Source organism: Scophthalmus maximus, chromosome 15 (assembly GCF_022379125.1).
Source record: "Scophthalmus maximus strain ysfricsl-2021 chromosome 15, ASM2237912v1, whole genome shotgun sequence".
Lineage (NCBI taxonomy): Eukaryota > Metazoa > Chordata > Actinopteri > Pleuronectiformes > Scophthalmidae > Scophthalmus > Scophthalmus maximus.
The window spans coordinates 1,167,587-1,192,906 of record NC_061529.1 but is presented as its reverse complement, the minus strand read 5'-3'; the positions used below and the strand labels follow the sequence as shown (position 1 = coordinate 1,192,906).

The window sequence follows — 25,320 nt, the reverse complement described above, 5'->3', positions numbered from 1 at the left end:
TCTCTCTCCATCTCTCTCTCTCTCCTCTCAGGCAGCAACAAACATTTCCTTTCATTATTAATCTGCCTGTTATTTTCTCCATTAACTGATAAATCATTTTAAACGACATGAAACAAGAAAACATTTACTCCAAATTATAGTGAATTATTATTATTATTATTGTTATTATTATTATTACTTTCAACAGTATGACCTTTTCAAACACGCTGTCCTGCGTGTGAGTTCACGTTCAGGCGTGTGCAGGACTCCAGCACTGGGGCGGGGCGGCCTGCAGCCTGCGAGGCAGGACTGAGGGAAAAAAAACAGCTGACAACGTCCAGAGAGGGAGGGAGCAAAAAAAATACAGTCGATGCAAAATAAATCTGACTGACGGTTGAACTAAACATCTGAAGAGGTAGAGGAAAATATCAGGTACATGAATCTACAGCTGCAGCTCGCTGTTACCGGGCAGGAAACAGTCCGCAACATCCATTTATTTGTTTGTTTGTTTGAATGTGTTCGCTTCAACATATTCTTTACTCGAGGTCAGGACTCCGCCCCTTTACTCTATGTCACGGAAAACTGTTCAGCTTTGAATTCTGCTGACGATCAGAAGAAAAGACAAACTGCAAATGTCACCTCGGTGGAGAAAAGAGAGAGAGAGAGAGGGAGAGAGAGGTGTTGAAAAGAACAGAGGGATGAACGAAAAGTGCAGAGGAAGCTGAGGCCTGCAGTGACGCAAACTGTGTTTTACAGTGTGTGTGTGTGTGTGTGTGTAGGGGGGGGGATTCAGACTGTGCCAGTAGCTCCTCTATTAATAGCATCATCTGACTGACAGCAGAGAGAGAGATGATGGAGGAGGAGGAAGGATTGAGTAGAACATGAGACCTTCAACAACAACAACATCCTTCAATTCATCGAGTCATCAAATCATCTCTCATCACAGAATCAGTCATGATAGGGTTCATGAATAATTCTCTGTGAAAACTGCAGTGGACGCAGTGTGAAGTGCAGTGGACGCAGTGTGAAGTGCAGTGAACGCCGTGTGAGGCGCAGTGGAGGCCGTGTGAGGCACAGTGGAGGCCGTGTGAGGCGCAGTGGACGCAGTGTGAGGCGCAGTGGACGCAGTGTGAGGCGCAGTGGACGCAGTGTGAGGCGCAGTGGACGCAGTGTGAGGCGCAGTGGACGCCGTGTGAGGCGCAGTGGACGCAGTGTGAGGCGCAGTGGACGCCGTGTGAGGCGCAGTGGACGCAGTGTGAGGCGCAGTGGACGCCGTGTGAGGCGCAGTGGACGCCGTGTGAAGTGCAGTGGACGCCGTGTGAAGTGCAGTGGACGCCGTGTGAAGCGCAGTGGACGCCGTGTGAAGTGCAGTGGACTGTCAGACGCTGAGGTCACCTGAGGTCGGGGGTGTCCTGTCACCAGACACTGAAGCTCCAGAGTCTCTCCCTCTCTGATGGTGTAAACCCTCTCGCTGTAGCGCTCCTCCTCCACGTTGCAGGCCTGGCCCGAGTGCACGATCCGAACTGTAGGAGGTGCTGTGGACAACAACACACACACAGGGTTAACAGGTGAGAGCGAGTCGGACACAGATCATCAGAACCACGACGTCGAGCAGCAGGCGTCACACATTCATACACCTCCATCAGACATTCAGGGTTCAGTGTCTTGCCCCAATTCCGGCGAGCGGGCTGGTGGTGGCGGGGATCAAACCGCCAACCTCCTGGTTAGTGGACGATCTCTTTACATCCTGAGAACCAGAGGGTGTGACGTGAGCCGCTGGACGATTCGGAGGACGAACAATCAAGTGTTAAAGATGGAGACAAAAAACACACTGCAGCTGAAAATGCATCAGTTTGTGTCTTGATGACGGACCCGCCCCCTCGAGCGTCGAGTGATCACTGGTCCAGACGAGGACCGACAGACTGGGGCACCGGGGGCCGTCTACCTTCTCATGATGCGTCCCTGCTCAGCAGACCAGCTGTCAGTCGTTCATCCTCACGTTCTTCATCCTCTCCACACTTATAAGTTTCAAACGCAGGTTTAAAACTTTACCCCCGTGACAGTTTAAATCCAGTTTCAACCTGCGGCTGCTCTGAATCGCCTTCTCCGCCTCGACGCCAGCGAATCCTGACAAAACGTCAGCGTCTTCATCAGCAGCCAAGAGAAAAACAACCTGTCCGATATCAAACTAAAAGCACTTCTGAGTTTCACTGCCAGCGGAGCCTGCAGCGTGTTCTCCAACCTGTCGTCATGGGAACCTCGCGGCGAGGAGGCGTTTGAGTCCCTAAAAACCTCAGGGTGTTTTTATTTCTTTATTTATTTTACAGACTCAAAGTTTGTTGAATTCGATGGAGACAAAGTTTTAATAAGTGAAGTTACGATGTCGAAGAGGTCGAATCACGAGAACGACGGTTTGTTCTACAGGTCGACATTAAAACTGTCTCACTGCGCAACGAGTCCTGGGATACGAAGGTCGGACCAGGAAGGATCCAACTGACCTTCGGTGCTCGAGCATACGACGCCTGGAAGGAGCCTCTGACGTGGGACACAACGTCCTGGACTCTCAGCTGACGTCAGTCGGAAACAGAGCTCGGCTAATTAAAGTGGTGAGATTATAAACAAGCCGCTGAGTGAAAAGGTCGACGGGAAATGAATTCCTCACCGAGGAGTCGGCGGACCACTGACCCTGATCTGGTTTCAGGTGTGATGAGCAGTTAGTGAGTCAGCAGCTGCTGCTGTGGGGCTGCATCCATGTTGGACCACTCGCTTTTTATTTTTACACCTCGACTGCTGTAGCATGATCTGCAGAGGAGAGGAGACACGAGAGGACAGGAGAGAAGAGAGGAGACAAGAGAGGAGACAAGAGAGGAGACACGAGAGGAGAGGAGACAAGAGAGGAGAGGAGACGAGGAGACAAGAAAGGAGACAAGAGAGGAAACAAGAGAGGAAACAAGAGAGGAGACAAGAGAGGAGACAAGAGAGGAGAGGAGACAAGAGAGGAGACAAGACAAGAGAGGAGACAAGAGAGGAGACAAGAGAGGAGACAAGAGAGGAGACAAGAGAGGAAACAAGAGAGGAGACAAGAGAGGAGAGGAGACAAGAGAGGAGACAAGAGAGGAGACAAGAGAGGAACAAGAGAGGAGACAAGAGAGGAACAAGAGAGGAGACAAGAGAGGAGACAAGAGAGGAAACAAGAGAGGAGACAAGAGAGGAGACAAGAGAGGAGAGGAGACAAGAGAGGAGACAAGAGAGGAGACAAGAGAGGAACAAGAGAGGAGACAAGAGAGGAGACAAGAGAGGAGACAAGAGAGGAGAGGAGACAAGACAGGAGACAAGAGAGGAGACAAGAGAGGAGACAAGAGAGGAGACAAGAGAGGAAACAAGAGAGGAGACAAGAGAGGAGACAAGAGAGGAGACAAGAGAGGAACAAGAGAGGAGACAAGACAGGAGACAAGAGAGGAGACAAGAGAGGAAACAAGAGAGGAGACAAGAGAGGAGACAAGAGAGGAACAAGAGAGGAGACAAGAGAGGAGACAAGAGAGGAACAAGAGAGGAGACACGAGAGGAGACACGAGAGGAGAGGAGAGAGGAGAGGAACAAGAGAGGAGACACGAGAGGAGAGGAGAGGAGAGGAGAGAGGAGACAAGAGAGGAGACAAGAGAGGAGACAAGAGAGGAGAGGAGAGGAGACAAGAGAGGAGACAAGAGAGGAGACAAGAGAGGAGACAAGAGAGGAGACAAGAGAGGAGACAAGAGAGGAGACAAGAGAGGAGAGGAGAGGAGACAAGAGAGGAGACAAGAGAGGAGACAAGAGAGGAGAGGAGAGGAGAGAGGAGAGGAGACAAGAGAGGAGACAAGAGAGGAGAGGAGAGGAGACAAGAGAGGAGAGGAGAGAGGAGACAAGAGAGGAGAGGAGAGAGGAGAGGAGACAAGAGAGGAAACAAGAGAGGAGAGGAGAGGAGACAAGAGAGGAGACAAGAGAGGAGACAAGAGAGGAGAGGAGAGGAGACAAGAGAGGAGAGGAGAGAGGAGACAAGAGAGGAAACAAGAGAGGAGACAAGAGAGGAGAGGAGAGAGGAGAGGAGACAAGAGAGGAAACAAGAGAGGAGAGGAGAGGAGACAAGAGAGGAGACAAGAGAGGAGACAAGAGAGGAGACACGAGAGGAACAAGAGAGGAGACAAGAGAGGAGACAAGAGAGGTGGATCTGTTTGTCCTACTACTTCTATTTTTAGAATTTGGATTTGTTTTACCTTTATGTCCTGAGATGACACTGCTGATGTCATCACTCTCTCTCTCTCTCACACACACTCACACACACACAGTAAAATGGACCTGGATTAATCTAAATCACTGCAGCTGATTCCTTTAGGTTTGCGTTTATCCTTAACCTTATAAACGTTTCACTGTTGAGAAGAAATGACACAATGTAATTAAACTGTAACAGTTATTATTTAATAAAACTATGACACATTAACCTTGACACAAACTTTTCTTTGTTCGGTCCTTCATCTGTTTTCTCCTCCATCATCATCATCATCATCATCCTGATTTGCTTCAGGTACTTTCCATTTCCAGGTATTAGTCTAATCCCTGCGCTCTCTGCCACAAACGATCCCCCCCCCCCACAAACACACACACAGACACACACACGGCGTGTTGCAGCCGTGATGCACAAGGAACCTCTGTCTGTTTCCAAACACACTGACCTCCTGCAGGGACAATCTGGGATCTGTTTCTAATCTAATCTATCCATCCCTTTAATTCACCCCCCCCCCCCCCCACACACACACACTCAAACCTCTGTCTTAGTGAGGACTAAACCCTATTCTGACCCTAAACTGCCCTTTGAGGTGTTTCAGAAAGTGAGGAGCAGCATGTCACCATGACAACCACTCAAACTGGTCCTCACAGAGACAGAGGTACACGTACGTACACACACACACACACACACACAAACACACACACGCAGTCCGCCTCAGGCCTGTACAGTAGAGCAATGAATCTCTCAGGGCAGCAGGAGCTCGGCCTGATTTAATCAGTGTGTGTGTGTGTGTGTGTGTGTGTGTGTGTTTGTGTGTGTGATGTACTCACTCGGTGAGTCATCCTCCAACAGAGTAGAGCTGCAGCCTCATCCATTGTCTGTGATGTCGTGTTCTTGTTCGTTTATGAACAAACCTCCAGATTCTATTTGAGACATTTTCTTCGTCCCCTGTAGAAGTGACTCAAGGCAACGCACACGCAAACACACATACACACACACACCATGAACACCCGCACTGTGTCCGTCTCCATGAGGTCACTGAACTCACGGTCACTTGACGTGGAGCAGAATAGCCAGGAGCAGATGAAGGGATAAACGTGGTCAGCGACTTGACTCGTTCAGAGATGGATCAGTACTCAGTACCATTATCAAAAGTGTTCCGGTACCAGGACTAGAGAAGTTCAGATACCAGGATTAGAAGTGCTCTAGTACCAGGAACAGAGGTGTTCTAGTACCAGGAACAGAGGTGTTCTAGTACCAGGATCAGAGGTGTTCCAGTACCAGGAACAGAGGTGTTCTAGTACCAGGATCAGAGGTGTTCTAGTACCAGGATCAGAGGTGATCAGAGGTGTTCTAGTACCAGGATCAGAGGTGTTCTAGTACCAGGAACAGAGGTGATCAGAGGTGTTCTAGTACCAGGAACAGAGGTGTTCTAGTACCAGGATCAGAGGTGTTCTAGTACCAGGAACAGAGGTGATCAAAGGTGTTCTAGTACCAGGATCAGAGTTGTTCTAGTACCAGGAACAGAGGTGATCAGAGGTGTTCTAGTACCAGGATCAGAGGTGTTCTAGTACCAGGATCAGAGGTGTTCCAGTACCAGGATCAGAGGTGTTCCAGTACCAGGAACAGAGGTGTTCTAGTACCAGGATCAGAGGTGTTCTAGTACCAGGAACAGAGGTGTTCTAGTACCAGGATCAGAGGTGTTCTAGTACCAGGATCAGAGGTGTTCTAGTACCAGGATCAGAGGTGTTCCAGTACCAGGATCAGAGGTGTTCTAGTACCAGGAACAGAGGTGTTCTAGTACCAGGATCAGAGGTGTTCTAGTACCAGGATCAGAGGTGTTCTAGTACCAGGATCAGAGGTGTTCTAGTACCAGGAACAGAGGTGTTCTAGTACCAGGAACAGAGGTGATCAGGGGTGTTCTAGTACCAGGATCAGAGGTGTTCTAGTACCAGGAACAGAGGTGTTCTAGTACCAGGAACAGAGGTGATCAGAGGTGTTCTAGTACCAGGATCAGAGGTGTTCTAGTACCAGGAACAGAGGTGTTCTAGTACCAGGATCAGAGGTGTTCCAGTACCAGGATCAGAGGTGTTCCAGTACCAGGAACAGAGGTGTTCTAGTACCAGGATCAGAGGTGTTCTAGTACCAGGAACAGAGGTGTTCTAGTACCAGGATCAGAGGTGTTCTAGTACCAGGATCAGAGGTGTTCTAGTACCAGGATCAGAGGTGTTCCAGTACCAGGATCAGAGGTGTTCTAGTACCAGGATCAGAGGTGTTCTAGTACCAGGATCAGATATGTTCAAGTACCAGGATCAGAGGTGTTCTAGTACCAGGATCAGATATGTTCAAGTACCAGGATCAGAGGTGTTCTAGTACCAGGATCAGAGGTGTTCCGGTACCAGGATCAGAGGTGTTCTAGTACCAGGATCAGAAATGTTCAAGTACCAGGATCAGAGGTGTTCCGGTACCAGGATCAGAGGTGTTCTAGTACCAGGATCAGAGGTGTTCTAGTACCAGGATCAGATATGTTCAAGTACCAGGATCAGAGGTGTTCTGGTACCAGGATCAGAGGTGTTCTAGTACCAGGATCAGAGGTGTTCCGGTACCAGGACCAGAGAAGTTAAGATACCAGGATCAGAGATTTTCTAGTACCAGGATCAGAGATTTTCTAGTACCAGGATCAGAGATTTTCTAGTTCTAGGATCAGAGGTGCCTTCCATGCTGCCAGAAATGCTTTGTGAGGTGTTGGCGCATACGTGAATCTACGTATGGATCCGATCCCTCGTCTTCACGGTATTTTTTTCACCCAGGCAACAGAAACAATGAAACCAGCCCATCTGATATCAGCAGTAATCCATCAGGCCCAGTGGCAGCTGGCTGAGCAGACGTCCCTTCCCACAACTCCTGCTTGATCCTGTGACGTTCCAAGGCCAGCTGGGATGTTTAATCCCTCCAGCGAGTTCTGGCTGGATCCCGGGGTCGGCTCACAGCGGAGCGTTCCTGGTAAACCTCTGAAGGAAGGTGACAACAGGATCTCGATCAGATTCAACCACCTCACCTTTTAACAAACATCGATAAATCCCACTGATGTGAACGTCCATGTTGGAAACTGTGACAGGGAAAATGATGAAGGAACAGGAGACTGCTGTAGTTTTAGTCTCAGGTGTAGTTTTAGTTTCAGGTGTAGTTTTAGTCGCAGGTGTAGTTTTAGTTTCAGGTGTAGTTTTAGTCGCAGGTGTATTTGTCGTCTCTAGTTGTAGTTTTAGTCTCAGTAGTTATAGTTTTAGTCTCTAGTTGTATTTTAGTCTCAAGTTGTAATTTTACTCTCAGGTGTAGTTTTAGACTCAGTAGATGTAGTTTTAGTCTCAGTAGTTATAGTTTAGTCTCTATTTGTAGTTTTAGTCTCTAGTTGTAGTTTTAGTCTTTGGTGTAGTTTTAGTCTCTAGTTGTAGTTTTAGTCTCTAGTTGTAGTTTTAGTCTTTGGTGTAGTTTTAGTCTCTAGTTGTAGTTTTAGTCTTTGGTTGTAGTTTTAGTCTTTGGTGTAGTTTTAGTCTCTAGTTGTAGTTTTAGTCTTTGGTGTAGTTTTAGTCTCTAGTTGTAGTTTTAGTCTTTGGTGTAGTTTTAGTCTCTAGTTGTAGTTTTAGTCTTTGGTGTAGTTTTAGTCTCTAGTTGTAGTTTTAGTCTCTAGTTGTAGTTTTAGTCTTTGGTGTAGTTTTAGTCTCTAGTTGTAGTTTTAGTCTTTGGTGTAGTTTTAGTCTCTAGTTGTAGTTTTAGTCTTTGGTGTAGTTTTAGTCTCTAGTTGTAGTTTTAGTCTCTAGTTGTAGTTTTAGTCTTTGGTGTAGTTTTAGTCTCTAGTTGTAGTTTTAGTCTCTAGTTGTAGTTTTAGTCTTTGGTGTAGTTTTAGTCTCTAGTTGTAGTTTTAGTCTTTGGTGTAGTTTTAGTCTCTAGTTGTAGTTTTAGTGTCAGTTGTAGTTTACAGAGACTAAAACTACACATCAGACTTAAATTACAAGTACAGAGACTAAAAACAGAAAATTAAACTAAAACGAGTAAATTAATTTAAACAAAAGTAAATCTCAAGCTACGTGTGTGATAATAAAGTGAAAACTAGATCAAAATGAATGAACATTTCTTAACTATAATGACTGTGATCGTGTGTCGTTGCCTCAGAACAACAGGTGGAAATACTGAAGTTTTGAAGGTGTCTCAGTGTTCGGACGTCAGCGGGACGAAGAAACTCCACTAACATCAAATCCCCTGGACTGACGTGACGTCCTGATTTCACCTGATCTCTGAAGTCTGTGAGTTCATTCAGGATCACAGCTGCTTCCTCTGGTTTTCACTTATTCATGTCCGGAGTGGAGACAGAAGACACAGACATTCGACTAAATATTAAAAAACACTATCTGCCCCAGATCCAGATCTTTCTGTCTCCGTCTCCTAATCTCAGGCCAGATTTACCTTCACTGGTTTATTCATGTCAACCAAACAGATTTTCACGTCCTCTCTCTCCCTCTCTCTCTGTGTTGCGTAATCTCTCTCGCTCTATTTCGGTACCGAGGATCTCTCAGAGGAGCTGCAGCGTCAGTGGGGCGGCTAAAAATAACTGCAGACGTCTGATTGGCGGAAAGCACGGAGCTCCTTCTGCATACGTAATGAGGCGGAGGAGGCAGAGGGATGAATGAAAAACCAAACAGGACTCGGACACGACTTCAAATCACAACATGCGATTGGTTAATTTGGGCCGTCAGGACCAAGAGTCTCTGATTGGTTGCAGTAATGTATCAACCAGTTCTCCAGGAGCTTTTCCAGGTTCTTGACGAGGCTCCGGGTTTCTTGAGTTGGTTCCATGTTACAACACTTCAAGGTCGTGTCCCACTTCAGGCGCCGCGTCGTTCGGAGGACTCGATCCTACGACCACGACTGCATGAGACAGTTTAGTCTACCTAGGATTTCCTGTCAGCGTCGCCAGCGTGTCCCGATCTCACCGTCGCATCGTTTGAGCTGCTGCACTCACTGCACATGGTTACTGTTGCTAATTGTCGGCCAATCAGAGGGCAGGATTCTCTGTGTCTTCATAATGAAAACTCAACTCGTCCGGCTCTAATGAGACAATCACGTGGTTTTGAGCAGAGAAGAACAACTGGTTGAACTAGTCGTCCCGGTTCCGTCCCGATCTGCCGCCCGACGACCTCCGTCACACTGAGCGCGTGCGGCTTCCTGACCCTGATAACGCACATTGTCACCTCGCTCACACCGGTGGTCATCACCGCGTGTCCTGCTGCGACGCCACGTAGCTCAAACCATCGCTGAGGTGCAGACAAGACCGCACGAGTGAGGAGCATTAATCTCCCCTGACAGGGCGCCGGAGAGAGAGCGGGATGGAAACAGCAGAGGTGGAGGAGCGAAGCCGGCAGGCGGAAAATTCACATTTGACAGTTTTATCTGCGAGAACGATGTGAGAAGGAAGCACGGACAGTTGGAGAGAGAGAGCGGGAGGACGGACAGATCGGTTGGAATGGATCAACACATATTCCAACAGCAACAACATTCAATTCACCGTTCAATATTCTGAGACTATTCAGTCAAAGAGAAATTCTTTGTGAGCGTCAGAAAAAACTACAGTCGGCACCGAGGGACTGCAAACGTCTGTGAGACGACAAACTCCATCGCTTCATCTGATGAGACGATACGTCGAGAAGAAACAAGCGTCCATGGAAAATAACACGCACGTTACTTTACTGACATCTATGTTCATTCTCTCTTCTTCCAGTTCGGATTCAAACCAACGAACTTTATTTGTCGTTGTAGGAAGTGTATTCCAGGGAATACTGACTGAACTTCCGCCGTCGGACCGACCTCCCTCTTCCTCCGCCCGAGGAAGAGGGAGGTCGGTCTGATGGCGCCTCTCCCTCATCACGCCACATTAACACTTATTAACACAGCAAAGCTTCAGCTAATGGCTGATAAACACGTTGGGGGGGTTCCTGTCTGACGCTCCACATCTGGGAGACGCAGAGTAGTTAATTAAAACTATTATAATTAATCCCAATTTCCCCGAGAAGGTAAAGTGAGAACAGGTCAAATATGCAGAGTTAATGATTTTATCAAAGCATGGAAAATATTCTGATTAATGGCTGCAGCCACTCACAGCTCTTCAACACACACACACACACACATACACACACACACACACACACACACATACACACACACACACACACACACACAAATAGCTTCTAAGTTTGTGCTGATCATCAAAGTTTATTATTAATATCAACCTGCAGCCGCGCGGTCGCTGATGTTCGCGCTCTTTTCCGTCAGCGGCGACGTCCGTGTGACTCTTGATCGAACTGAAGAACTGTAAATATTTTTATATACATTATATGTACGATGATATGTACATGATATGGATGTGAGCCTTCAGCTCGGTTGAGTCTCACCCTAAGGTCAAACTGTGTGGAGGCCGTGGGGCCACACGAACACACCTGAAAACACGTGATGCGTGACCACTCAGGTGCAAACAGGAAGTAGACTGCCTCCTCGCAGTCGGTTGCTCTGTGACAGAAAATCCTCTGAGGGACGAACAGCGATGGTGAAAAGTCGGAGCAGGGACAACGAGGACGGGGTGGAACTGTTCCTGACAGGAAGTGTTAGCGACGTTGAGTCGTGACTGATGAGAACCAATCAGAGAAGAGAACGTGGGCGTCTGCGTCATCGCTTACAAAACGCCTCCGTTTCTGTCCGTCTATGTAAAACACATGCCCAGATGTTGCCCCCCCGAGTGTAACTAACAGTGAGTGTGATGTAATACTTCCGTTAATCTGTGACATATAAGATTACAGATAATCTGAGCGGGGTGTGACGTCACACCCACAGGAAACACCGCGCTCTTATCATGTTCAGCAATCTGTGGCAGGGAATCACACCCACGACCACAGATTACGAAATCAAAATTAATTTATTAAAACAATATCTGGAAAGTATTTGATATAATCCCCCATTTCAGGGTTCTTGCACCATTTGTAGAGTCAAATGTAATACTTTTCAAGACCTTTTTAAGACGGAGACAAACATAGTTGAAGATCCCATAAAATTATTTGATATAAAAGAGAATTTATTGAGTCATTAATAAGATATTAATAACAAACTTTATAATCTCCTAATTGTCCTTGTGCATCCGCAAAAACAACCTATCCAATTATTTGTATTTGGCAAGTTATAAGAAGTTTTATTTTCACAGCAGGTGAATGACGTAACCAGGGAGCGAAGCGGCGAACACGCTGCTCACGTCCTCGTTGGATTTGAACGAGCGGCGGCTGCTCACCGCGTCAACAACCCACACCACCTCCGCTCAAGGCCGAGTGCTGAGAAGCAGCGAGGGAGTCAGAACTCTTCTGGTCTGCTTCATCGAAACAACGCAGGCATTAGCATTAGCCCCGCTAGCCGCCACGGTGTACCGCTTGTGTTTTTGCGATCTCATGTGCGATTCAAGCTCTTTTCACTCTGAACGTCTTACGAATTAAATTACACCTCGTCTCGTTGTCCCCTGCCGACTCCAACCACCCCCGAAAGACACAGTCTGTGATTTACGGTCACAATATACCCCATCAGCTTAAGACACCGTCTGCAACTGTGATACCTGCAGCGAATTTAAGACAATTTATGACCTTAACTTCACCAAGACACTAAGACTTTTAAAGGACCCGCGGGAACGCTGCCATTTTCACCCTCCTGCATAATCAGAAAACAAAGACGTAAGGACTTGTTTATTCATTTCTATAATCAGAATGTGAGGACGTCTGACCTCTGACCTTCACCGCTCCGTCCTCTCACCAGACTAAGAGCAGGTGACGGAACCAACCTTCCTGAAATCTCGTCCAGATTCCCACCGTCTAGTTTTACTGTCTGGGAATGCGTGATGTAGTCACACCAGGGGTTACCATAGCAACATCATCAAATGATCAGATATGAACAGGAGAAATATGAGCAATATGATTTTTGGAAACAAAAGGAGAAAAAAAATAAAACATTCACTCAAGGCCCAATAATGAGCTTTTTGTATTTGTATAAGCGTCTGAGAGTTTTTAAAGCGCCCTCTGCTGGAGAACAAGGGAAAGTACGAGGTCGGTCGCGTTTCAGACAGGAACATTTCAATCCTGTAATCTGTAATATTTGTCCAGAACAAAATGAAGGAAATTAGACCAGAGCCTCTGAATATGAAATGCTTTTAAGGTTATAAATCATTTGACACTCAAAACACATAAAAGAGCCGCAGGCAGGATTGAAGAGCTGAAGTGACTGTGTAATAAACCGGCACATTAAAAATCATAACAACAACGACAACATGAAGGTCAGTCAGAGCTCGTCGTCCGTCGCCATGGGAACCTGAATATTCCAGTGACGCCTGACAGAGCTCGTCCACCTCCACCCGTAACCTGCACCTATTGGACGGTACCAGCTGTCAATCACACTGTATCCACACCCCCAACACATCTGGTGCTTTATGGTCTATTTGACTGTAACTGAACCACAATGTACAAAATGAACAAAGACTTGAAACTCGAGATTGAACCATAAACTCCTCAGGAAAATATTTTACAGGTTATGAATCAAGTGAGAAGTAGAGTCACGTTCCCATAGAGTCGCCCCCTGCTGGTCAGGACACAGAAGACAGGCTCCACTCAACAGTTTACGGTGCGTTTGCACCAAATGCGACAAGAATTTTGTGAAGATCAATGCAGCTGACAGCAAATTTTGGGTTCGACTCACAGGGGCCGCGTGAACGGTGCGAATAACACGACCACGCACACATCGCAAGAATCTCACTCCACTCGCTGAAGTTGAACTATTTGAGTGTTGAGATCAGCGACGGGTAACGTGTGATGGGAACTTGTTTTAGGGTCAGATTAGGGTCAGGGGTCAGGGAATGTATAGTGTCCTTGCAGCTTTAACAAGACATGAATGACTGTGTGTGTGTGTGTGTGTGTGTTACTGTGACAACAGGTAGGCTGCCACACACACACACACACACACACACAGACAGAAACGCTGCCAGTACAACGTGTGTTCACGTCACATTGAGACTCGTTTCTATGTTTTCCTGCTGCACGTCCATCGTCCCGTGGGTGAGTGACGTCCTTACCGTACACGCCCTGGCCGCCTGCGCCCTGCAGGACGCCGCTCAGCAGCCACAGGAGAGCGACCACCGAGCCCATGTTCACATGCTCCTCTCCCGCCGGGGAGGAGGTCGTCAGGTCGGATCCCCCGCTGCTGCTGCTCCTCCTCCACTGACACCGGCGCGTCCCTGCGCACGGAATCCGGCCCGGTGACCGGTTCTCATCCAATGATAATCCAAATGTCACCCCCGGCGGCAGCAGCCTGCCCCCCGCCCCCGCCCCCGCAAGCCCCGGTCAGAAGTGACGGTGAGGTCCGGTTCGGCTCATACCGGATCCCACTTCGCTAAAACCCGCCAGGGACCGTTACGCGCGGCGGAGCCGGCGCCTCAGCCGCGTCTCCTTGATGGTGACATTGTGATTCAAATTCAAGAGGAAAAATTAAAAAAAAAACGCCGGTGCGTCAGTATCCTCCAACCGGGAGGATGCTCTCCAGTCCCCGCGGCCGCCTCCGCCGAGTCCAGCGGGCTCCCGATCCGCCGGTCGGTACCGGACGGGGGAGAACCGGGTCCTGTCCGCGGCTCGTCGGGCCGCAGAGGAGAGGAGGAGAGCCGGGCTCCGTGGTGCCGCGGTGCCGCGGTGGAGGGAGGATGAGCCGCGGTCAGTCCGGTGCGTTCCACCGGTGAGCGACGTCACCGACCACCTGGCTTCCGGAACGTGCGTTTCAAAATAAAAGCCGCTGACCAAACGGTGCAGCGACACAAGAAACAAAGTTTCAGTGGAACATGAAGTTCTTCAGTATTCAAATGAATAAAAAACAACAACATATAAATCATATTGTTTTTAAAACCAAAAACAAACAACAGCTTGTTTATTTTATTTATTTTATAAATAATAATATGTAATAATAATATTTAGTGTCCACTGACACTAAACCACGTCGTCATGTGACGGTGGATGTTGTTGATGCGTCTGTCGTGGTGTAGTGTCTTTTTGTCAAGATATGTAATGTGAGTAGCACGTGTGGTTTCTTGCTCTGTAATGTTATGTGAGGGGCCTCCCGACGACCCCCTGACCCCCCTTGCAAGCCCTATCTGGTCTACCTCTTGCATTGTATAAACACATGTGAAACCAGAGGTTCCTTCTGAAGAACACAATGGTCCTATATAAGTCTACGTTTCACGCAGTATGAACAGAGTTTTCCTTTGGCTGGATGCTCTCCAAGTTCTGCAGTGCTTGAATTGATGCTGGTCTTTTTGTAATAAACCTTTATATACAATCAAGACAGTGTCGGCGGACTTCTCTTCAATACATCTTCACATCATCGCTACTAAGTATACAACAGTGGTGAAACTACACATTTCTGAAGATGAACTACAAAAACCTCAGCGGCTCCATCTGCATGTTTCAGTGTTTTATGATCCATATGTAACAGTAACTGACATCTGGATCATATTCATGCTCTTCTTATTCTTCTTCCGCATAAGGAGGAGAAGACGGGGGAGAAGAGGAGCAGATGGAGGAGCAGACGGAGGAGCAGACGGAGGAGCAGACGGAGGAGCAGGAGCAGACGGAGGAGCAGACGGAGGAGCAGACGGAGGAGCAGACGGAGGAGCAGGAGCAGACGGAGGAGCAGACGGAGGAGCAGGAGCAGACGGAGGAGCAGGAGCAGACGGAGGAGCAGACGGAGGAGCAGGAGCAGACGGAGGAGCAGACCGAGGAGCAGACGGAGGAGCAGGAGCAGACGGAGGAGCAGACGGAGGAGCAGACCGAGGAGCAGACCGAGGAGCAGGAGCAGACGGAGGAGCAGACGGAGGAGCAGACGGAGGAGCAGGAGCAGACGGAGGAGCAGACGGAGGAGCAGACGGAGGAGCAGACGGAGGAGCAGGAGCAGACGGAGGAGCAGACGGAGGAGCAGACGGAGGAGCAGACGGAGGAGCAGGAGCAGACGGAGGAGCAGACCGAGGAGCAGGAGCAGACGGAGGAGCAGACCGAGGAGCAGACGGAGGAGCAGGAGCAGACGGAGGAGCAGACGGAGGAGCAGACCGAGGAGCAGGAGCAGACGGAGGAGCAGGAGCAGACGGAGGAGCAGACCGAGGAGCAGGAGCAGACGGAGGAGCAGACCGAGGAGCAGACGGAGGAGCAGGAGCAGACGGAGGAGCAGGAGCAGACGGAGGAGCAGACCGAGGAGCAGGAGCAGACGGAGGAGCAGACCGAGGAGCAGACGGAGGAGCAGGAGCAGACGGAGGAGCAGACGGAGGAGCAGACCGAGGAGCAGGAGCAGACGGAGGAGCAGACCGAGGAGCAGACGGAGGAGCAGGAGCAGACGGAGGAGCAGGAGCAGACCGAGGAGCAGACCGAGGAGCAGGTCCTGCTCAGTCACATTCCTGGGTGAAGGAACGTCAGAGTCAAGATTATAATTAATGTCACATTTCTTCTTCTGAACATGGAGTTGTGTCACAAACTCTAGAAAACTGGAATAGATGATTTGATTTAGTATATTCTGAAGTGAGTCTTGATATATTTGATACTGGTCAAGGTTCATCGTAATGATAATCACCTGCCTCTGCCATCTGTCTGCTCAACCTTTAAAAAATTCTTCCTCGGGGGCAAAAACAAAACTATTGACCTTTTAAAAAGCTCCAGCTCAGTCACATTCCTGAGTGAAGGTGTCGAACGTCAGTGTCACATTTGTTCTCTGGAACTCTCCGAGCCTGTAGCTGTGTCATAAACCCACACTATACATTAACTCACACAGGAACGTGTCGTCAGTGAGCCACAAACAACCCACGCCCCAACCCAGAGACTGACAGGGGGTGTGTGTGTGTGTGTGTATGTGTGTGTGTGTGTGTGTGTGTGTGTGTGTGTGTGTGTGTGTGTGTGTGTGTGTGTGAGACACCCAAAGCCCAAAGCTATGACGGACATGTCCTCCAGGCAGATTGTCACTTGAACCAGTTTGAGTCAGAATCAGAACAATGTTGTTATGTCACCGGTCTCTACTATAAGAGAGGAGCCTCGCAGAGTGAGAGCACATCTGTCACAGACCTGAACCAGACGGATCTGAACCAGAGACCTGAACCAGAGATCTGAACCAGAGACCTGAACCAGACGGATCTGAACCAGAGATCTGAACCAGAGACCTGAAGCAGAGACCTGAACCAGAGACCTGAACCAGACGGATCTGAACCAGAGACCTGAACCAGAGACCTGAACCAGACGGATCTGAACCAGACGGATCTGAACCAGACGGATCTGAACCAGAGACCTGAACCAGAGACCTGAACCAGACGGATCTGAACCAGAGACCTGAACCAGAGACCTGAACCAGAGACCTGAAGGTAAGACAGACAGCCTGTCTCTCTCTTTCTGTGAGATATGTCACCGGCAAGTCGGCTGAAAAACTGTCCAAGGCGACCAAACACACTTTGTATTTTCTCCATTAATAATTCACGACAACCATTCTCCATCGTTTCAATGTATTTTGCAGCTTCTCTTCATAAAAGCCACACAAAAAAAAATCATGTGCTGCTTCATCGTTATAAGACCACGGGGCATTTTCAGTGATTGACGTCTGCCTACGTAAAGCCATCAGGTGACGTGTCGAGCTGTAGATTTTCAACCCCTTCCCCCTGTAACTCAAGGGGAAGGGGTTGAAAATGTGAAATGGGATTGTGCCACTTACTCCTCATCATTTGATTCATATCTAATATAAATCACTGCCCCCAGTTGCAGCTTCTGGCGATTCTCCCTGTTTATCACGGTGCAAACACCGACAGCGGTCGATTGTTTTTGTGTTGGTCCACAGAAATCATTATTATTCTGAGCTGGATTAAGTCAAAACTACGAAACTTTGGGCAATGACTGAAAATGACGTCAGTAGTGTTGCAGTGATTAACAAAAATCTGAAAAACAGTAACATGGATAGAACTTTTGAAATTTGGACTTTATCAACACCTTATTTTGTATGCCGCCTTAAAGTATTAAAATACAATTTTCTAACATAAATGAGAAAGAATGGTCGAGAAACATGTCCACTACTGGCCAAAATGTCTTCGTAAAGGACGGGGCTCAGAAGAATATTAACCATTTGTCCAATCATCACAAATCTTGGTACGCAACTTACAGTTGTGATTAGCGACATGACATCAGTGTCTCTCCGTCAGCTGACTGCTGTCCTGCGACATGCTGCTGGTCCTGGTCCTGGTCCTGGCTGCTCTCCGCCCGCTGGCCTCTGCAGGTAACAACACACACCGCTTCATCCGCTTTGGCGGCCATTTTGAGACTCTTCACAAACGATGGCTCTGTGCCACTTCTGGGGCTTCCTCCTTCGGAGGGTGCTTTTGTCGGCCGGCTGCGTCACAGCGTCGCGACTCGGCTGTCCCAATTCGTCAGCTCCTTCAAATGCGAATGCGCCCTTCAAGTTTCTTAGTTTTCTAACAGATGTATTTGCAGCCTTTCCTGTGGTCCAACCTGCTGATTGACTTCACTAACTGTCTCTCTCATGTCTCCATGTCTGCCTCAGTGAATTTTAGAAAAACTGGTCAACTAAACGTCAGCGATTGTCCCGTCGCTCACTATGGACAAGTTTACACCACAGTTTACGTGAGTAAGACGAAGCTGGACGGTGGAGAACAGCTTCATGTCTTTGTCCTGGCTGATGTTTGGTGTCCGTCGTTGGTGGAGGGCGAAGTCATCTGAGCAGCAGCTCCACGTCCATGAACGTACAGCAGACGGTGACAGTGTGGTGATGGAAGGGAAACGTATCGAGACCATGTAGAGAAACGTTTGAACGACGACTGGAGCTGCAGCCTTAAAGATCCCATCTGAATGTCCCTGGGATCTGAAGAGTCCAGCTTCTCTCTTGATCAGTTAAACGTTTGTAACAATAACCTGCATGTACGACACTGTGACTTTTTGTTCTTAATTACATTGTGCACAGTTTCTGCTTCAGGATTTTTCATGGTTTCATGTGTTGTTTCTCCCTCATGTCAACAGGTGAACATCATATCAACCACTGTCGCAGTTTGTTTCAAAGGCCCCTACCCTGCTACTGTAGACAACGACTGTATGTTGATGACAGGCCCGACTGCAGTTAAAGGTAGAAGCTTTACAAGTCAAACAGTTGTGAACCCTGGAAAATATTATCACAACAGAATACCAGGTCTCACTGGTTCCTCAACATGCATGGAAAGACTATTATTCCTCAACAGTACAAATGAAAGGGTGGTGAGTATTGATCTGATTCTAATCCAAAAACTAAAAATGTTTTTCTAAAAGCCTTTATTTTCCGACAGTCCCTGAATCTCATGTGTTTCATGTTTACAGATCATGGTAAAGTTTCGCCAGTTTGGGACACAATCAACTCTGTCATATACGTTTTACAACTCAGAAACTGTGGTAAGTACACGTACGACAAAGTTGATGATCAAACGTTGTGTTAGTGGCAGTGTGATGTCAGCAGCAGGGTCAGAGTCAGAGTCAGAGTCAGAGTCACACACACACACACACACACACACACACACACACACACACACACACACACACACACACACACACACACACACACACACACACACACACACACACACACACACACACACACACACACACACACACACACACACACACACACACACACTAACTGCTGTGGTTCTTCACTGGATGGTTCCACCATACCTACATCACTTTGTTTCAGTGGACATAAAAGTTCCGCCTCTTCACAGTCGTGTTGCCGTGGAGACAGTGTGATGTCTTCCGGTGTGTCAGTGTGAGACAGTAACTGTGTCGTTCCTCTGCAGAGTGTCAACTCAACGGTTGGTGGTGTTTCAGTGGACACGTACAGTATCAGTTCAAATATCTTCAAGGACACAACAGCCTGCAGACACTCAGGTGAGCAGACCTGGTAATTATTAAAGGGTCAGTTCACCCAAATTACAAAAGAACCTAGTTCCGCTACTGATTTGTCCTGCGACAGAGCTTTGTCTTGCTGAGCTTTCTGAATCCACCTCACCACAGAGGAGGTAAAGTTAGTTCAGTCAGGACCACTATCGTCAAAATTACTTCATTTTCAATAAATAAAACACGCACACATGGAAAACTTTAAGGAAGGGCGAGCACATCTTCCCACCCTCCGTGTCTTAACATGGACACTGAGGCAGGCCGAGGCGGAAGACGCCAGAGCCGCTGCTGTCAAGGTGATCTCCTGAGCCACTGGATGCTGGACAGGTGGGCGGCTCAGCTCTCTGAATGGATTCCTCTGCTTCAGATCACATGTGCTGATAATCCATAATGCAGTCGATCTACCAAGGATCCTCATCGAGGACGGCGAGCAGCAGGGTTACAGGTGTTCAACAGCAGAACCAGCGTCTCTGTTAGTCTGCATGATCCACAGAACAAAGTGGAGCCGGTTTTAACAGCAGCGCCCCCTTACAGGAAGTAGTTCCAGTGAAACGACAAGCCACAAAGTGACTCCACCCACCTGCAGTGTGTGAGGTGGAGCAAACATGAGGACATATGTTGCTTTGTAGTGTGGGTGAACTGAGCCTTCATACTCAAAGCCACATAATATGATCATGTTCCAATGTTACTGTTATTTCTTCTTCTCACGACTGAATCCTCTCTGTTTTACAGGTGTTTACTACAGATTGAATGAGTTGGTCTGTAATCCAGATGGTTCCAGTGTGAGCTGTAGTGCAGAAGGAAACCTCACTTTCTCTCCTTGTGGAGTTCTGTGCCCGTAAATATATCTCAGTTATATTTCCAGGTAAATACTTTTGTCATCAGCTGCTGGTGATAAAACATCTCCACCTCCCCTGTGTGTTAGGTGTCCCACGTGCACCGTGATCGGCTCCACTGTCGTCAACTTCTTGAACTATGTCGTCTCTGTCCCGGATCGCTGTGCTTACACTCTGTTGTCAGAGTCGGGCGTCGAGCTGCTGGCCGTCTTCCGGGACCGACGCCGTAAAGACTTCAGTCTGTTGGACAAAGTGATCCTGCGTTTGGACGGGCCGGGTGTCAACATCACCCTGGGACCAGGCCTGAGGCTTCAGGTAAACCACCCTCAGCCACAGAGAGAGTGGAGCTGACGTCCTCCTGGTTGGTGGAGATCATCAGTGGATCACTGTGCATTAACCATCCCTCTTTTGTCTTTCTGTTTTCATCAACGTGTCTACAACAAACATCATGTGGTGGTTATGTGTTTGGTTTTGGGTGGACTGCCCCTTTAATTAAAGCAAAGGAGTGCACTCCTCTTTCTGGCCTGTAGAGGGCGGCAGTGCACAGTCCACCGCCCTCCTCTCCTCTGACGTCCTGTCTGCTCCGAACGCAGTCGACTGCTTCGTACAAAACATCTGGACTGTCGTGGTCTCCTCTGTAGGAGGAAGAAAACATCTGTCCTTGTGTGTTCACTCGCTCTCTGTCCTCTCGCTGTGACCGTCTCCTTCGGCCTGTGACGACCTTCAGGTCCAGGAAAGATGGTGGTGTTGGTGAAATGTAGATAAACTTCATTTGAACTTTTTCATAAAAGCCCAAATTTGGTTCCTCTGGTTTATTACTTCATATACACAGATGTTAACTGTTGCAAATGTTAATGCGTTTGTCTGCCTGACTGCTAACATGTAGTGGGTTATTCTAAAGCGTTAGAATTACACTCATCAAACGCTCAGAACAAGAAACTAATAGAACCCTGTTACCTTCTGCAGCCGAGCTAAATCAAGACTCATGTCCATGATCCAGTTACCGGCTGAACTTCACTCAGTAGTTGGCTGTTTGGTCGACAGCTGGTGCTGGTGGACGGATCAGTGAGTCTTGAGTGTCCAGTGGACTGAAGTGTTGAACAACGTGGTTGAACCAGCGTTGTCCTCCGCTGTGACGCAGGTGGACGACGCGCCGCTGAGCCTCGGCAGCTTGCCTCTGTCTCTTCACGGTGTGGACGTCTCCAAGAACCAGACCGGAGTCACCGCCACGTTCCTCCTCTCCAACTACACCACCTCTGTCTTCTTCGATGGCTCCACCGCACAGATCCACAAGACAGGTAGAGACAAAGTCCAGAGAAGCTTTTCCTCCACGACACCAGCCGGGCCCATGTGACGCTGAGCACCTGTCATACACCTGAGTCGCCACTGAGCTGTTTGTTGGGACGGGTTGATTCACATGTGAACTGATTTGACTTTATGGGCCAGTGAACAGAAATCAGACCATCATCAGTATTCAGTTCCTCACTGGTGAAGATGCTTAGACTGTAAATCATAGACAAAGTAACAAGTGTTATGATTATTATTATTATTATTATTATTAAATATATATATTATATTCTGGACCTGATCGGACATGGAGACTGTCATGGAGGGTCTCCTCTGACCGTGAGGCGTCTGCAGCTCTTTGACGTCTCACTGACGTCTGATGAAATCGTTTTTATTCTGAAGGATTTCGACTTTGACCTTTGACCCGCAGTGTTCTGACGGTCTGTCTACATCTTCAGGTGTGGTCGTACAGCGGCTGGTTGAATCGCTGGTTGACAGATAAATGTTCATCCAGTCTGACTTTTCTTCTTCTGACTCCTTCTCTCCTCAAACTGTCCAGGCTCATCTAATGACACCATCCCAGGTTTATGTTATTCCTCCGGCGGATCTTCTGATGAAGTGCTTCCTGAGTTCAGCTCCAGCAGGTGAGACCTTCGGACCAACGGACCAAAGTATAGTCCCACCAAAAGAGTTGGTCTCGGTCCGGATCAAACTTTGTGCTCGACTCGTTCACCTGTAAAAAGAAAACTAACGAGCTTGGTTCAGACTTTCAGGTGTGAAAAGACCTGATGGGACCAGATGTTTTAATATTTCCTCCAGTCAGCTGTCAGTACCGCTTCTCCCACTGACTCTAACGAGTCTGGACTTGTGTGTGTGCTGCTTCCAGCGCCGCCCCGGGCCTCCTGTCAGGACGTCCTCTGCAGTGACCACGAGTTCTGTGTCGAGGACGTCAGCGGAGGAACCATATGCGCCTGTCGGGCCATTTTCGCCTCCGAGTACAGATCAACAGGAGCTTTAGGTGAGGAGGCTGTGACAGGTCGACACATCGACTTCACTCAGGGGAAACACCCACGTCTGCTCGTCTCACGTTCTGAACAATACACAACACATACTCAGTCAAAGTTTCCTTCTGTTTCACTCCTCTCGTCTGTGCTGCGGTTCAGGCGAGCCGACGGTCTGCGACGGCAGCTCAGCGTCAGTGACCCTGGTCGGTTGTCTCCTGGAGGAAAAAGGCATCGACTACTCTGAGTTACACCTCAACAACCAGAGCTGCAGAGGTCAGAAGGACAACGTGAGCCACATGGTGACGTTCGGCTTCGACGTCAACAACACCTGTGGGATGGAGGTCGAGGTGGGCGTCGCTCCTCTACTGACCATCAACCAACTTTTATGCGCAGTTTGAAGTATCGCACTAGAAATAGTTGGTGGTGGTTTTCACCTTTTGCAAAAAACAGAGTTAATGCGCAAAATACAAGATGGAAACAACTTTGTCAAATCTCTTGAACTCACACTGTCTGAATCCCTGTGACTCTGCAGCACAACAACAGCCAAATGATTTACAAGAACTCCATCTCCATGACGACAAGCAACAGCTCTGACATCATCACTCGCCACGACATATTCAACCTCGACTTCTCCTGCTTCTACCAGCAGCCGGACATCAAGACCATGAGCTTCAGGATCAAAGACGGGTGAGAGGTTCACCAGCTTCCCCGCTGCCGTCGGAGTCATGCATTTCAATCTGGAGAGACAAGTGAATGAAGAAATTATATTTATTACAGATTTACCATAATGATATGAGATGACAAAGTATTGAAGTATTGATTTAGTCTTTGGCACTTAGACTCCATTGGGAGATATTTTCGCAGAGGGCATCCGTCCTGAGCAGCAACTTCTTCAAGGGCTGTTTAATAATCTCTATTACTGTGGCATATACAAATAATCCATCAATTCAGAGTCCTGGGTTTATAATTAGCAGAGTCATCACACATTGAGCAGCTGGGCTTGCAATTCTCATACACATTCTCTAACACAAGGCATCTATTGCTGCAGTAACAACATACAGCAACAATACAGCGTATGAATACTCAGGCTTTCATTGATGCACAGACCACTGGTAGCAAAGCCATGGCTATGCGCATCTTCACACATCACATCTCATCATACAGGGTCAGTTACCAGCTATCACCAGCAGGTGTGGTTGGCGCCCCAAACCAGGACCAAAGACACAGACATCTCTCAGAACACCAGACACAGAACATCACGTGAGAAGATCCAATAACCTGAACGCGCTACTATGGGGCCTTTTCAGCAGCCGCCCCAAATGTATGTAATACAGTTGCTCCTCGCTACGGCAACAAAGTTCTCTGGCTGTGATGTGTTCGGAGGACTCAAACTGTCCTTACGCAGAAGGATTCGTAGGAAGAACAACCAGCCTGTCCACTGGCCGGGTGTAGACTCTCTCTTTCACCTTCACATCTGCAGGCCTGGTGTGGCAGGCTTCGGCAGGCTTCAGACTCTGGTCATGTCAGCAACGTTGTGGAATCAGACCAAAGGATTGTCTGATCAATATTGATGTAGAGTTCCAATCTGAGCATTGAATGGAAACGCTTGGGAGCAACTCCGGAGCGGGCCATCAGGAAACGACAAATGCCCTTCACCGTGTCTGTCAGTGGTCCGGAGGTACGCCACCGAGCCGTGAACTACTTCTTACCTTGGGTTCACTGCTGGCCCACTGGCGCAGCTCAAAGCCTGCGGATGGCAGGAGCGCTCGTGACTTGTCAGCAAGATGCCTCGCCTCTGTCAATGGCGGGGACTCAGTTATCCACGTGAAAGCCTTTCTCGAGATTCGCACCTCTTCACCTGGCTGGTGTAGTCAGTCACGTGGCGTAAGGCAAAGTGGGCACAGCACCTTGTTCCAAACGGTAGCACCTGCCACTCGTACACTGCTTGAGGCTCTCCATGACTAACATCTCGCCAAACAAAACTCAGTAGGCCGCGATCCTCCTGGAGGAGGCGAACCGGGTGAACATGGCTCTGATGTCTCCACTCACGGCCACTGCAGGCGCTCGGTAGCGTAGCAGGAACAGCCCAGACAGCTGGCAGGCATTTAGGTTCTGTCCTCTGTACTGATAAGAGCAGTTGAATACTAGCCTATTCTTCCCATTATGGCTTACCATATGGTGTGGGATATACCATGCCACATGACCTGCCTCGACTGGTACTTCAGGGCCATTGAAGTACCAGTCGATGACAGAGCCTGCCTTGATCAGTTTGTCCACTTCCACTCCTTTGCAGGGTCTCTAGCCTTTCTTCAGTTCGTAAAGTGGGCATGACAGCTTCTTTAGTAGCCCGGAAGAGAGGCATGTCCACTCTGGTGGTTTTGGTCTCAAGAATGCTGGAGCTATTGCTATTCGCACCGTCGCACATCACTTCCACATCGAACAGTCAGTTACCAGTTATCACCAGCAGGCGGGGCAGGCGCCCCAAACAAGAGACACAGACATCTCTCAGAACACAAGACACAGAACATAACGTTTGAATACCCAATAACCTGTGTGTGTGTGTGTGTGTGTGTGTGTGTGTGTGTGTGTGTGCGCGCTCTGCAGCTCTGTGATCCAGCAGATTGTATCTGTACCTTGGAACTACACTCTGACCATGAAGGCCTTCAGTGACGCCGGCCGCACACGAGCCATCGAGCCGAGCACTGAGCTCCGGCTGAAGCAGAGCGTGTGGGTGGAGCTGAAGACAGACGGGCTGGACGACAAACTGGTCGCCGTGGTGACCGACTCCTGCTGGGCGACAGACCTGCCGTTGGCCAACTCCAGTCTGAGATACGACCTGATTGTTAGCGGGTGAGGGTCTGAGTGATGTTCAGTGTCTCTCTGAGAGGAACGGAGCCTTAAGATCTGTCGCCTTCCCATCACTGGTTCACAGTGTGAGT

The 25,320-nt window shown here is 48.5% G+C and overlaps 2 protein-coding genes and 1 long non-coding RNA gene across 8 annotated transcripts in view; 2 read left to right on the top strand and 1 right to left on the bottom strand.

The window, feature by feature from the left end:
- The window catches only part of mdga2a (MAM domain containing glycosylphosphatidylinositol anchor 2a), a 38,434-nt gene extending 24,380 nt beyond the window's left edge, over positions 1-14,054 (bottom strand). For all 4 annotated transcript variants that reach the window (XR_007032196.1, XR_007032197.1, XR_007032198.1 and 1 more), the window contains exons 1-2: positions 13,386-14,054; positions 1,375-1,514 (exon numbers count right to left, since the gene is read on the bottom strand). Coding sequence is in view for 1 of the 4 variants with exons in the window: in XM_035609489.2 (XP_035465382.1) it covers positions 1,375-1,514; positions 13,386-13,458 (213 nt within the window). In the remaining 3 variants the exon portion in view is untranslated. The remainder of the gene's footprint in view (positions 1-1,374; positions 1,515-13,385) is intronic.
- LOC118285718 lies at positions 6,714-11,606 on the top strand. 2 transcript variants are annotated; one of them, XR_004785221.2, is made up of 4 exons: positions 6,714-6,949; positions 7,051-7,261; positions 8,411-8,541; positions 11,484-11,606. It is a non-coding gene; the product is annotated as an uncharacterized LOC118285718 (long non-coding RNA). The 2 variants fall into 2 exon arrangements; XR_004785220.2 differs by lacking the exon at positions 11,484-11,606 and adding an exon at positions 8,812-8,935.
- A 2,600-nt stretch (positions 14,055-16,654) lies between the features above and the next one.
- LOC118286489 (alpha-tectorin-like) overlaps positions 16,655-25,320 on the top strand; it is a 475,374-nt gene continuing 466,708 nt past the window's right edge. The window contains exons 1-10 of one of the 2 annotated variants that reach the window (XM_047337730.1): positions 16,655-16,694; positions 17,520-17,593; positions 17,879-17,958; positions 18,352-18,582; positions 18,682-18,753; positions 19,155-19,245; positions 19,987-20,092; positions 20,180-20,405; positions 21,232-21,388; positions 21,937-22,021. In XM_047337730.1, the coding sequence (XP_047193686.1) occupies positions 17,539-17,593; positions 17,879-17,958; positions 18,352-18,582; positions 18,682-18,753; positions 19,155-19,245; positions 19,987-20,092; positions 20,180-20,405; positions 21,232-21,388; positions 21,937-22,021 (1,103 nt within the window). In that variant the 5' untranslated portion in view covers positions 16,655-16,694; positions 17,520-17,538. The remainder of the gene's footprint in view (positions 16,695-17,519; positions 17,594-17,878; positions 17,959-18,351; positions 18,583-18,681; positions 18,754-19,154; positions 19,246-19,986; positions 20,093-20,179; positions 20,406-21,231; positions 21,389-21,936; positions 22,022-25,320) is intronic. The other variant, XM_047337729.1, reaches the window with a different exon arrangement.